At 44.2% G+C, this 13,244-nt stretch overlaps 1 protein-coding gene across 2 annotated transcripts in view; it reads right to left on the bottom strand.

Moving 5' to 3' along the window:
* Positions 1-3,846: 3,846 nt before the first annotated feature.
* Positions 3,847-13,244, bottom strand: part of LOC130537550 (transcription factor COE1-A-like) — a 55,927-nt gene continuing 46,529 nt past the window's right edge. The window contains exons 12-17 of one of the 2 annotated variants that reach the window (XM_057054453.1): positions 9,456-9,521; positions 9,139-9,301; positions 8,879-9,061; positions 7,810-8,001; positions 7,107-7,175; positions 5,969-6,117 (exon numbers count right to left, since the gene is read on the bottom strand). In XM_057054453.1, the coding sequence (XP_056910433.1) occupies positions 7,108-7,175; positions 7,810-8,001; positions 8,879-9,061; positions 9,139-9,301; positions 9,456-9,521 (672 nt within the window). In that variant the 3' untranslated portion in view covers positions 5,969-6,117; position 7,107. Of the gene's footprint in view, positions 6,118-7,106; positions 7,176-7,809; positions 8,002-8,878; positions 9,062-9,138; positions 9,302-9,455; positions 9,522-13,244 lie in introns of both variants that reach the window. The other variant, XM_057054454.1, reaches the window with a different exon arrangement.

Genomic DNA, 13,244 nt, shown 5'->3' with positions numbered 1-13,244 from the left:
GCACTGAGATCTTGCAGCTTAAGTGGTGCTCCAGGTAAAATCAATGCTGGCTTTATGAAAGGGCTCCCTCTCTCTCTCTCTCTGCATCTACCTACAGGTAACACCGGCCCCACATTCACCCTCTGACCCGCTCACTTTTAGTTTTACATCCAGCAGGTACGATATGTGTCTGCTCTCCTAGATGCGGATTTAACCTCAAACCCTCCTTCTAGAGATCTGTAGCCATCATCATTCTGCCGTCCTCTCTCTCGTGGTGCGATCTGACCTGCTGCGTACCTCCAGAGCTCCCTGCAGTTTGGCAGATTTACAGCCTGAAGTTGCTGGATTAATCCGAACGGTTCTGGAAGGTGAGCAGAAGCGGGCAATGGTGACTTTTTTGACTTTGACATCTCCTCTTTTATGCAGCCAACAAGTAAGAGCTGCCAACAACTGCAAAACAGGAGGAGGAGGAGGAGGAGGAGGAGGAGGAGGAGGAATGAGCATCAGGAACGCTAGGAAAAAAGATACAGACACAGACTGAAGGCAGGTGATCCAACAGACAGGAGGAAGAGGGCAGCTTTTATGGGGGGACAACGAGGTGCAGGTGTGGGAGGACAGGTGGCGGCGATCGGGACAATCAGGACAGTGAGGAGGACGAGAGGGAAAGGAAAGACAAAACTAAGGAAGGAGAGAACCAGATCATGAGCAACATGAAAGAAAAGAACTGAATCCTGGGGTCATCATTCCTTCTGCTGTTCTCAGATTCAGTGCTGAGAACAGAATTTTCCTTCGGTGTCCTGCATACTTGTCCTTTAAAAGCCAGACAGACTAAAAACAAAGGCATAAAGTGCTGACATACACAGTGGTGTCATCAGGTAAACCAACCTTTCCGAAGGTTTTGTGTGTTTATTTTTAAAGGTGATCAACCCGCTGACATCAGCATCCATCATCTCATCATCTCTCACAGGATTCTGGGCATGATAACAACCACTTCCTGGCAGTGAGCGATGAAGTAATAGCGTCGTCAGGCATGATGTCATAGTTCCTGGATTTTAAATGAATATAAAGCTCATTGAATTTAAGCGAAATCCGGGGAAAAAGCTGGCAGTACATTAGCTTTTAGTTTTTAATGTTTATTTAACTGTATACTTGATAACACAACAAAATTGAACAAAATTTAAGTGGTTCAAAAACATGACTCCTGTAAATTTGCAAAACTCCATCATAATAATCTGTATTTGAGGAGTAGATTCGGGTGAAACCTGTTTGACGTTGGGATGTTTTCCATTTATATCTAAATTTGGACATATTTGGTGGCCCGAGTGGTTACACTCTGACAGGCTTCATCCTTCCATCAGTCACAGACAGAGATTACTGTACTGTCACATTCTGTCCGAGGGCCCGAGGGAAAGATCCCATCACCTGTGAGGGGGGGAGGAGAAAAGGGAGGTGAGAACGTGTAATGAAAGTGGAGGAGGAGAAGGGAGAGGTGGATGGAAGGAGTCAGATTGGGAAATAGAAAAAAGGCAGATGTGACTTTATTCATATGAAATGGATTACGAGGTGCTGAGGAGAAGGATAATTGTTTGGAGTATTCTTTCCAAGTCCCAGATCAATTTCAAAACCTCCACTTAAGTGAGTGGGTTTGTGTGTGTGTGTGTGTGTGCGTGTGTGTGTGTGTGTGTGTGTGAGAGAGAGAGTGTGTGTGAGAGAGAGAGAGAGAGAGAGAGAGAAAGAGGGTTACAAGTGGTTTTAGAGTGGCAACAATGAGGAGTGTCATGCCACTTACAGCTTTAGCGATGCTCATTCACACACACACACACACACACACACACACACACACACCACACACACACACACACACACACACATTTCATTGTTTTTATGTGTTAATTGTTAAATCATATATTATCTTGCCATTGACTGTCATCATGTCTTCCTCTTTTTTAGTTTCCATCCATCACTTTGTTTTTGTATTTTTTGGGCGATGGAAAGAGGAGTTCTGACCCACACGTGTTTGGAGAAGAACACAAACACAAATAGGGGAGACAACAAACTCTCCCTCTGGTCTCATATAAACTCAGGAATAGATTATTTTATCAAGACAGATGGAAGACTGGATGCTTACAAGCTAAAACTGTAGCAGCTCCGCAAAGATGATTAAGTTCATTTTGATAAATGAAACATGATTCATATTTTTATGTTGACTTGTCAATATGAAAAACAATGTGCAGGTTTGTAAAAGTCTCACATGTCTCACGTTATGACCTAAACTAAACATTTTAATTTCAACTTAAATTCTTTTGCCCCCCCCTTCAATAATCAAATCTGAGCTAGATACAAGTGAAACAATAAACCGTGCACATGTGTTTTTGTTGCTGTAAAACTAAACAAATACTCTAAATCTTAATATGTGAAGCTTTATTTGAGAGAGAGAGAGAGCTAGAGAGATAGAGAGAGATTCCTCCTGCTGGGGTTAAGTGCACCGGGAGTGTGATGTGATAATGGAGAGAGAGGAATAAAAGAAGAGAGAAAAATGAGAGAGGAGGGATCCATTAGCTAATGGACGTCTTCAGTCCTGTCTCGTCAGCCTTCGTATTATCTTTCTCTCTCTCCATTCCCCCCGCCCCCTCTCTATTGCTCTGCCTCACAAATACACACACACACACACACAACACACACACACACACACACACACACACACACACACACACAATTGTGAATGAAACGAGCGCTCAAGCAATTGACTACCACCCTGAATTCATTGATAACAGGACATAAATAAATACAATTCACATTAAGTCTGAAACGGGGTGGCAGATGTGTGTTTGAGTGTGTGTGTGTGTGTGTGTGTGCGTGTCCGTGTGTGTGCGTGTGTTTGTGTGTCATGAGACACAAACTAATTGGTGTCAATAAGACATCTGTGGCTTCTCTTTGATTAAGCCTGCAGGCTAGGAATAGAATAACATCACACTCTCACCCACACACACACACACACACACACACACACACACACACACACACACACACACACCACACACACACACACACACACACACACACACATTGCCTGTGGTTGTGCTGATAGCTAACTTCAGGCAGGGCCCATCTGTCTCATTACTGAAACTGCTTTCACAAGAGAATTTGTATTGTTTATGATCCCCCGACACACACACACACACACACACACACACACACACACACACACACACACACACACACAAAGGGGAGTGTATCTTGACCACATCGTTGGCAGGTCTGGTAGCTTTGCTGAACGTGGGAATTGTTGGAGAATAAGACAGTTTGATGCGTCAAAGGACAGTTAAATGATGAAAAGAATATTTTCTTCCCCATGTGAGTTTGTGCACCATATTGTGTAAGACTTTGACCCAGAATGACCTCTCTCCCTTCCTCTCTCCCTTTTATTTGCACTCCCAAGTCTAATTTGACGCGAGATTAATGGTTGCTGCTGCGTATCATCCTATCATGTGGCATTCGTTAATTTTATTACCCCCTCATAGTAAATCTATATTTTTTGAATGAGTGCAAACCTTCTCCACCTCTTCTGCTTTCATGTGGTTTGATTGCTTTGATGTATCCGGATTCGTCTTCTCTATTGTAGGAAGACAAACGGATCAGATTGCAAACGGAACCGGTCCTCCATTAGTTCCATTTATTACATATGAATCATTGGTTCTCTGTAACCTACACATTGGTTATCCTGAACCTCTATAGGTGCCTCTAACACAACTTCCACACAAGAAACCTTTTGGAAACCACACAGCTGCATCTTCCTTTGATATTTTTCATCTTTCCTGATCTGTTTCTGTAGTTTCAGCGACACGCGACAAAGCCAAAACCACGTCATCACAGAGAAGAAAGAACTTTAATTAAATATAGTGAGTCAAAAAGTTAATGTACACTTCAAAGTCAAAAATAATAATAAAAAAGCAACATTATCATCTTTACAGTAGTTTCCTCTGACCTCGCTCCCCCTCCCACACTGCTGATCACGGCGTGTGATGTCATCAGTGCGACAGACGAGTCCGCATTAATGTTAGACAGAAGCTTCAGGCCGTTCCTCACTGAACCAAACCTACCGACTCATTCCTGTACACGTATTTATATATGTACTATCAGAAAACACTTTTAGCTTTGAAACATCACATTTTTACTTCAATTTTTTTTAAAAAAAGAAAGAAAAGCAAACATCTACTTAGACTCACTTGCAGGCACTCTGACATGTAGACACAAACAGAGGAGTGGTCTTCAGACCCATGTTTAAGGTCAAATAAATAGGAAGGTCAAATTAATTTGAAGATAAGAGAATTAACAGCTTTAATTGGGCAACATTTTCCTACGATTTTCTTTCCGCCTTCATTAAACACAGTAAAATTAAGGAACACTACACTGAGACAATAAATGTGATAGATTGAAAAGAATCATGATGTGTTTTTTTCAATGGGTAGACAATAAAATATGTCGTGAGAACAATAAAATCGATTTGTTGCGACAAAAACGAGGAGTGGATCCTCAAATTGTCATGTTTTTTGTTTGTTTACCTTATTGAATTAGTATCTAGAAACATTTCTAATCGTCCATTAATGTGAGGCCCCTTTAGGTGGGGTGATATTAGTCAAAAAAGGGATTTAAATCATACACACGATGCTTTTAAGATCCCAGGAAAATATATTTTCCAATTGTGCTAATGTGTCATCAACCACCAACCTGAATACCAATGAATAGAGATGGACACGCATACACACCCACCCACCCACCCACACACACACGCATCACGACGTGACATAAGACTTCAATGTTTTAGGTAAAATACAATAAAAAGACACTGACGGGGGTCCACAGTGAGCTGAAGGTTAAGTGACTTCAGCTTCTCTTGTTGTTCTTTTGAGTTTTAAGACATTTCAATGGTCGTGCTATGCAAAAAAAAAGAGGATTTTATTTATAAGAAGCATGAAAATTCAAAGTGGTGCAAAATGGGTTGCAAATGAACAAAATGAAGCCAATTAAACAATAATAAAGAACTTTACCTCAGTAGCAGGTATTTTCACATAATACTTAAGATTTAATAGCTTGACATTCTTTGCAGTGCAGCATTTAAGACACACCATCCGATCATTTCGGTGCATGTTGGCAGCCCCATCGCTTCAGTGAGCGGGAGACCCGGCGTGGTTGGCCATCCTAATCACAGCAAAAACAACACAGCAAACCACAGAAATGGAAACATGAAAATGGCAGATGGCATTAAGCCCGTTCCCCCTTTCACAGGCGGCTGTGGCAGAACCTGGCCTCGTGCGGATGACGAACAGGCAGATTTGTTGGGTCGAATCCTTGACACTCAGGCTCATGTTGGCACCAAGAAATCAGGATTTCTCCCTCTAGTCTGGCACAGTAAGGACCCATTTCTTTTAGTGTGCTGGATAATTGAATTTACCGTTAAATCACACCTTTTGTTGGCTGAAAACATACTGGAGAGCACCTGAACGCCTCGTGAGTGACTCAGAAATTTGGCAAACAGACGTGGAGATGTGTTTGAATGCTGCAGCCTCGCCATAAACTGTGACCTCATCCTCACTATCAGGCATTCTTCACATTATATTCCTTCAATAATGACCAAATTTCATAAATAAAGTTTCCCTTCATGTCACAAACATTTAGAAGATGGTAATCACACAGTTAACTGTTACACACACACCAAAAAAACAACAACAAACAGACAAAGCAACAATCACTCAAGATTTAAAAAACAAACAAACAAAAAAACCACAACTCTCCAAAATAAATACACTTCCTGTGTCCAGGGAGAGTCACAAGTGTAGGCGTGGCCGTTCTCCTATAAAAGCATCAAGGTGTACAAAGTTTAACAACTTATTTCCTCACAAAAAAGTCTCAAAATTTTTGTTTGCTTTTGTGTTAGAAAGGGCCTGAGTTAGGTTTGTTCCTTCAGAGTGGGACAGCGGCTCCCGCCCCCGACCGGAGTCTTCGACCCGCACTGGAAACCTCCAGGAGGATCGGCGCGGGTGTGCTTGCTTCATCTCTCTCTCTCTCTCTCTCTCTCTCTCTCAAACACACACGGATACACACATCTTTACATGGGTGGGACGATCATTCCTGGGATTGCTGCAAGGTGGAGAAAAGAAGGAGAGAAGAGAGACATCTTTGTAAATATGGCCAAATATTTCCAGTGTCGTAAAAACCCTAATATGTTTCCCATGTGTGCGGCTGTGTGACTGCAGCGACATTTTAGAACATCAATAGAGGAATAAATCTTAGCAGGAACACATCATCTCACTTGGCTCTGCGTGATGCCGCACACACACACACACACACACTCACACACACAGACGAAGGCGCACACAAACACACGCGCGTGCACACGTTCTGCGTGGGAATTTTCCGGAGTGTTTCTGTGTGTGAGAGAGCGATTGCATCATGGCTTGTGCTGTATTTAAACCCCTGGGATGGGTGTCAACATGTGAGGGACGGAGCCCGGCCCAAAAGTGATTAAAGCAAAAGTTTTATATTTCATGGTGAGCAAACGCGTTCAAGACATGATTAAATGATTACAACTCCGCACCAACATGATGGAATCCTAGAAAAATGCATCACTTTGATTTGAGCCTCCATCCACTTCTGGATCGTAAGTATTCACACACACACACACACACACACACAGACGACATTATGCCTCTGTAAACTGTCAAAAAAGTCAAGCAGCTGTTATTACAACTAGTGTGTGATGTGTGTGGGTGTGTGTGTATACTGTTGCTCTAAGTGGGATGTGTTTATTTCAGCTGCGCTTTGAGCCTGAGCTTCAAGTTCCCACACCCCCACACATACTCTCTCTCTCTTTCTCTCTCTCTCTTTCCAGACACACACAAGTAAACACACACACAAACATTAAGCCCGATTATACACAGATAAACAAAGGGGTGACGTTGGGAAACGCGGGGAAAGTGGCGGAGATGAGACAGAGTGCAGATGCAGGATGAGCACAAGAGCAAGAAGTGTGATGAGAAAATGGAATCATAAAAAAAAGATGAGCTTCATGGAGGTGGAAGTGACGATTAGTCCGCAGATGTGAGGGAAGAGACAGTTGAGGAACATACTTCAGGTGAAGGCCAAGCCTTGTAGAGAGCTGGCTGTTGAGTACTTGCTAGAGTCCACAAATGTTTGATCTGGTAGAGAGAGGCAGAGACACAACGGGGAGAGAGAGAGAGAGAGAGAGAGAGAGAGAAAAGGTAGAAGATCACAGGAAAAGAAAAGAAGGGAATTTGAGAGAAAAGACATAATTGAGAGCATGAAAAGGGGATTTACTTTTTTTTCATAAACTGTTTATAAAAGTTAAAATGGAAAGTTTAAATTTTCCATGAATTGTTGCCCACGTTGAAGAGGAATCTCAGGTTACGCAATAAATACATGTGACCGACTGCGACGCTTGTATCATCATGAGCGAAGATCAGATCCCTGTGATTACAAAGCTTAAATATTCTCTGTACAAACCAACTTTAGAGAAGTTTGCTAATTGCTGATGTGTTGCAACCAGATGCTAATCTGATGGAAATTTGGATTAACCGCTTACAAATAACACTGATGAACCTGTGACAGTTTAACGACTGCCAGATTCCATTAAAAGAATGGAAGTCAAACTCTTCTTCTTTTCATATCATCGGCAATGAGATGGGACACCGTCGCCCCCTAGTGTTTGGGTACTTATCGATTTTCAGTTTTCAGTAGAACGGTTCAAGAGAATTTGCCGGACAGGTAATGTCTAAAGTCGGCATCTTCACACTCACTGTCGTCGCTATTTACCTTGTAGGCCGTTGGCACTGGTGCAGGAGGGCGGAGGAGATGACGAAGGCCTGACCACCGGAGCGAAGGCCGACTTCTGCTTAACTGCCGCCGACACCATGTTGGCCGGAGAAAAGGAGAACACGCCAGAGGAAGAGGAGCAGTTGGAGGGAAGCGAAGTGGAGGAGGCCATGGTTGGGCTGGATGGGACAACTGGGGAGGAGTGAAAATTCACCCTTCATTATCAGTTCGCTACCAACGCGCTAAAATCCTTTCAAACTCGCATTCGAGTTGGCCGTGTTTTCCTTTGAAGTTCCCTGTGTTACACCTCCATTGAGAAAAGGGGCAGAGCACATAAGTGGGTTGTTTTCCTCATATTTTAGCCTTGCTTGCTAAAACGGAAGATTTGCAATTAAGCAGCGGAGAGTTAAAAGAGGCGTGGCTGTCAGATGAAAGGCCGTGAGGGATGGAGATAATGGCGCTGGGAGCCGCTGATTGTCTTTGAAGACACTGAGCCACAAAGCCCCACGAGGGATCCTCCGCTTGGCAGCTCGGAGACGTTCACTTCATGTCCACAGGTTTGAAGGTAGAACATGTCTGCGGCTGCAATTAAACCCGTCGCTGCTTAAACTGCATTTTGAAACAACTCGTTATGGGTGGAGTTTGTGTGTGGAGTGCACACTGATATAAAGACGCACGACACATCGTGTAATGTCCTTGTGCGAGAAAAAAAAAAAGAACAAATTCTGAGAGCGGAGCGCCGTCATCTTGCTGCGATTATGTCATTCAGAGCAGCTTGAAGCCGTGGCGGTGTCGGGTTCCTGGCCGTACACCCGCCCATCTTAATCCTCAGCAGGGATCAGTTGTCTTGACAATTTTATCCCCTTTTTATTGCAAGTCACTAAAATAAATGAAACCCACTCATATCAGAAAAACCAACACTTGATCATATGCTAATCATACACAGGGGCACCTGTCGATGGGAGAGACTCCACCTGAGTGGAAATCTGGATGTTTTCAATGTGGGGGGGGGGGGGTGGCTTTCGTTGCCAGTCTTTTTAAACAGTGAATGGGACACGTGCACACTTACTGGCATAAGGCGAGTTGGCTGCGGAGCCGTTGAGGAAAGTGGGCGAGCCTCCCAGGTTTGTCATGCCGGCGTTGTTAGCGTAGCCGTTCATGGTGCTGGTAACTGAGCTGTAACTGGTCTGCTGTGGCGTGGTGCTGGGGGCGTAACCGTGAGGCGACACGCTGCTGCTGCTGCGCACGAAACCTGTAGAACACATGACAGAAAAATGTATTGTGTTTTTGTCACACCCATCAAAATATCCAATCTGGACACCACCCTACCTTGATTGCCCTGCGTGGGTTCCGAGACATTGACGGACAGCTGCCCGGTGAAAGAGTTCACGCCCATCATGCTGCTGTGGGTGGAGCCAGAGAGTTGGGTGTGTCCTCTCGGAACGCTGTAGAGCGCTTCTGCAATGTCGGCCGCGCGCTTCAGGATTATCTCCTGCGCAGACAACACGTGCACGTGAGTAGCTGCTGATAATTCGTTTTTTTCATCTGACCAAAGTCTTGAAAAACACTGGACAGACCCCAGCCCCAGGAGAGAGAGGGAGAGAGACAGAGAGGGGTAGAGAGAGAGCGGGAGAGAGAGAACTTACCTGGTTGTTATGTGGTAAACCATAGAGGGCCTCTACCAGATCTGCTGCTCTCTTCAAAATAACCTCCTGCGCCACAGAGAGAAATACAGATTTAGACTCTTTGCATCTTGCTCAACAATCCCCAGATGTTGGCTGTAGCTGCACGTGAAGACATTTACACAGTTTGAACTGAAGAAATCCGACTGAAAAGCGGGTTCTCAAAGCCACGCATGTAGCGTCTCCTTCGCCGCACGCGTCAGCCGCTTCATCATCGATTCACGATGAATAAATTGCTCCTTGCAGCTTTTAAAGGCTGATTATCTGTTGCCAAGTGCTTTAATGCACTTTCCCAGCGTATATCCAAATGACATTCTCGTGCGAAAGGTATTTAAAGTATAGACAAAAATGAATTTCAAGTGGCTTCGCTGTACATCGCATTCAAATTAGACCACAGTGATCCACAAACCGGGTACTTCTTGACTCCATTATGTCTAAAACTCTCCATTGTGGGCTAATAAAGTTCTCTGTTCCCATTTTTATCTCCTCTGCTGTGTTGCTGCAGTATTTAATGCGTTAACATCCACCCCCTCGTCCTCTGCTGCTTCCATTTTCACCTTTTTTCCTCTACCCCCACCATCTATTGTTGCTCCTCTCCTCCTCAGCCCATCCTTCCTCCCTCCTGCCTCCACCCCGGGGGTCCAAAGGTGTCTTGTTTAACAGTTAATGTGTTGTCATTTTCCCAGCGTGAGGCCACCCGGCGACAGAGAGAAAATTACTCTTCGCTTCACGGTATTAACCTGTACACTTGTGTGACACACACACACCGGTCTACACACACACTTACGGCTGGCTCACATGTGAGTTTGTGCCCGGCGGAACATATTGCCTCTCCATCAGCGCTAGTGTGCGAAGATATGAGAGGTTGCAGAGCCAGTCAGCAGTTTTAGTGCGCCTGTCCGTGGGGCTAAATTCAATCTTCTGCACATTATCATAGCCGGTCTGCCTCTGCGTTAACCTCTCATTATTACACTTGTGAGCTGAACACACACACACGTGCGGAAACATGATCCTGGAAGTTCCAGTAAGGCTGTTGCTGATAGACGGGAAGGGAAGATGATCCTCTGGTAACGTCGTTATTATCAGGTCTGCAGGCTTCACTCAGAGTTTGACTGTCGGGATCAATGCGCTTTGAATACTTTGCCCGTTTACAGCTCTTTGTATTTAGACGGGAAGCGACGCGCATCAGCTAATTAATCCCCCCATGTTGCATTTGTGAATTAGAAAGCATTATTGGAGGGATTACCTTCCTGTTATGAAAGAATAAGGTGTAGTTTGGTGAAATTAATGTGGATTTTAGACATTATTGTCAGGGTTGCTGCTGTTTAGATTTACATTTCTATCAAATAGATGGTTTGGTGAGAGGGCCGAAACCTTTAACAAAGCAGGATTTGGGTTTATTTATATTAATTTGAGATTATATTTAGATCCTTTCAGACCTAAATGTCAGGACGTGTTTTTTTTATGTAAATTGTTGGGTTATGCTGAAACTGACCTTCCAGGCAGTGATGAAATGTGACAAGTGAGTGACAGCAGCGCCACTGAAACAGTTCTGTCTTAAACCAGAGATGGACGCTGTTTTATTTGATTCCTGTAATTGCTGCAAAAGGCTTTAAACTGCAACGTTTGCCTCGGCGGATTTGATCACCGCACGTTGGCTTCATTGGCTGTCAAATATTTATGGAATATAATCCCGACGCGGACTCATCCGTCATCCGGTCGCCGAGACGTTGTCACTTTTTAAAATACTTTTCCGCTTGATTTGATCGATTTACTCATCGCCCAGATTTGAAAACTATTTTAGTGTGATCTCATTTTGTCTGCATCTGTAAAACACTGACACACAAACAGATAAGAGGATGAGTGAAAGGAAAGACAGATGAGTCGACGGAGGAACGGGATAAGACAGGATGTCGGCGGGCTTTAACTGTCTGAAGCACCACTAATGTGATAGCCACACACACACACACACACACACACACACACACTACACACACAAGCACAGACCAGTAAATGCTGAGCCGAGTATCCACAGGGTTCCATATATGTGCGTGTGAGACACATACATGACTTATTCCTCCCTCGTGTTGATACATTATCCGCTTGATCTGCTTCTAATGTCCCATTAGGGATCCTGTACATGCGGGGTCACACCTTGGACGGGGATGATGTCATACTTTACACGAAGGCTCAGAGCTGTGTGGCCCCCGACTGCGAACACGCACGGACTATTTACAGCGCGGCAGTGGCAGGTGTGCGCGTACATCCGAAGGGGAGCGCCGTTATTCCAGATGTGACTTTTTCTTGACTGGCTGAATACTGATGTGTTTTTGCTTCTGAATGAGAGATACGGAAACATATTAGGAAAGAGAGCATCACGTTTCTGATTCACAAGGATTACTCATACTGGTGACGCCAATGACACGCCCTTAGCACCATGTATGACATCATTAAAATGAGTCTGATAGTGACAGCGTGAGTCACCAGAGGAAGCCTCTACATTAGCCTAAAAGTGTGTGTGTGCGTGTGCACGTGTGTGTGTGAGACTAAACCCCATTTAATCAAAGTGCAAAGATATAATATTTGTCCATATTTGTTGGTTTGAGCTGCTGCTGAATGATTTAGGAGCCCGGGATTTAGTACATATAGAGTTGGGATGTTAAATATAAATGAGTAACTGTGGTCAGAGGGAGAGGTTGAGAAGTCTGGGAGTGTGGAACTGGGGCATGAAACAGCTGGAGTCCTCTGTTGGGAAAAATAACAACAGAAAAGTCCCTGATTTCCCACAAGTCCCAGAATTCCATGTAAACTCAACCAGTTAGAAACTACACAGCCAGCTTTCAGGCTGTATGTGCACGTATGGATGAACGCTGGACAGATCACAGTGACACAAACTGGCAGGTGAATCCAGAATGGGAGTGTGTGTGTGCGTGTGTGTGTCTGTGTGTGTGTGTGTGTGTGAGAGAGAGAGAGAGAGAGAGGAGAGAGAGAGAGAGAGAGAGGAAGAGGGAAATCCTCTCAATGTTCACTGAACAATTATAGATCTGGCTGTCCACTTTAATCCTCTCATATACTCGACTGCCCCGTCTGTCTGTCTGTCTGCCTGCCTGCCTGCCTGCTGCCTGCCTGCCTGTCTGTCTGTCTGTCTGTCTGTCTGTTGTCTGTCTGTCTGTCTGTCTGTCTGTCTGTCTGTCTGTCTGTCTGTCTGTCTGTCTGTCTGTCTGTCTGTTTGTCTTCAGCTATCATTTTTTTCCTTCTTCCATCCTCACAGCATCATGTCAAAGTGAAAAAAATAAAGAAACAAAAATTACTTAGCTACAAAAATAATTCCACCTTATTGTAATAAGCATGCCAGGCCAGCAGGTGGTGATAAAAAAACTCTGCGTGACTTTATAGAGGTGATACAGGCCTGGTAAAACAAGAAAGTTGGTTTCTTTCATTGGCAAACTTGACACGTCAAGTCTTTCTTTCTCCAGGAACTGGTTCCAGCTGACTATCCCACCCAGGTTCTGTGGCTTCAATTCGCAATCAGCTCACTGCTCCTGCATTTCACTCTACCTAGAAATATCTTGCATTACAGTGTGCTGCCTATAATTAGCATTATCCATGGGAATGAGAGAAATACAATAACATCACGTGCCCTCTTTGGCTGAGTTACTGTAAACAAGCGAAACACGAGTCAAACAGTAGAAAGGAACACGGCGGGTGAGGAGACGGCCAATTCTGATCAATAATACAAGTCAAACAATGGTG

This window comes from Takifugu flavidus, chromosome 14 (genome assembly GCF_003711565.1).
Source record: "Takifugu flavidus isolate HTHZ2018 chromosome 14, ASM371156v2, whole genome shotgun sequence".
NCBI lineage: Eukaryota > Metazoa > Chordata > Actinopteri > Tetraodontiformes > Tetraodontidae > Takifugu > Takifugu flavidus.
The sequence above is the reverse complement of the archived record's forward strand: the minus strand, read 5'-3'. Positions and strand labels throughout refer to the sequence as shown.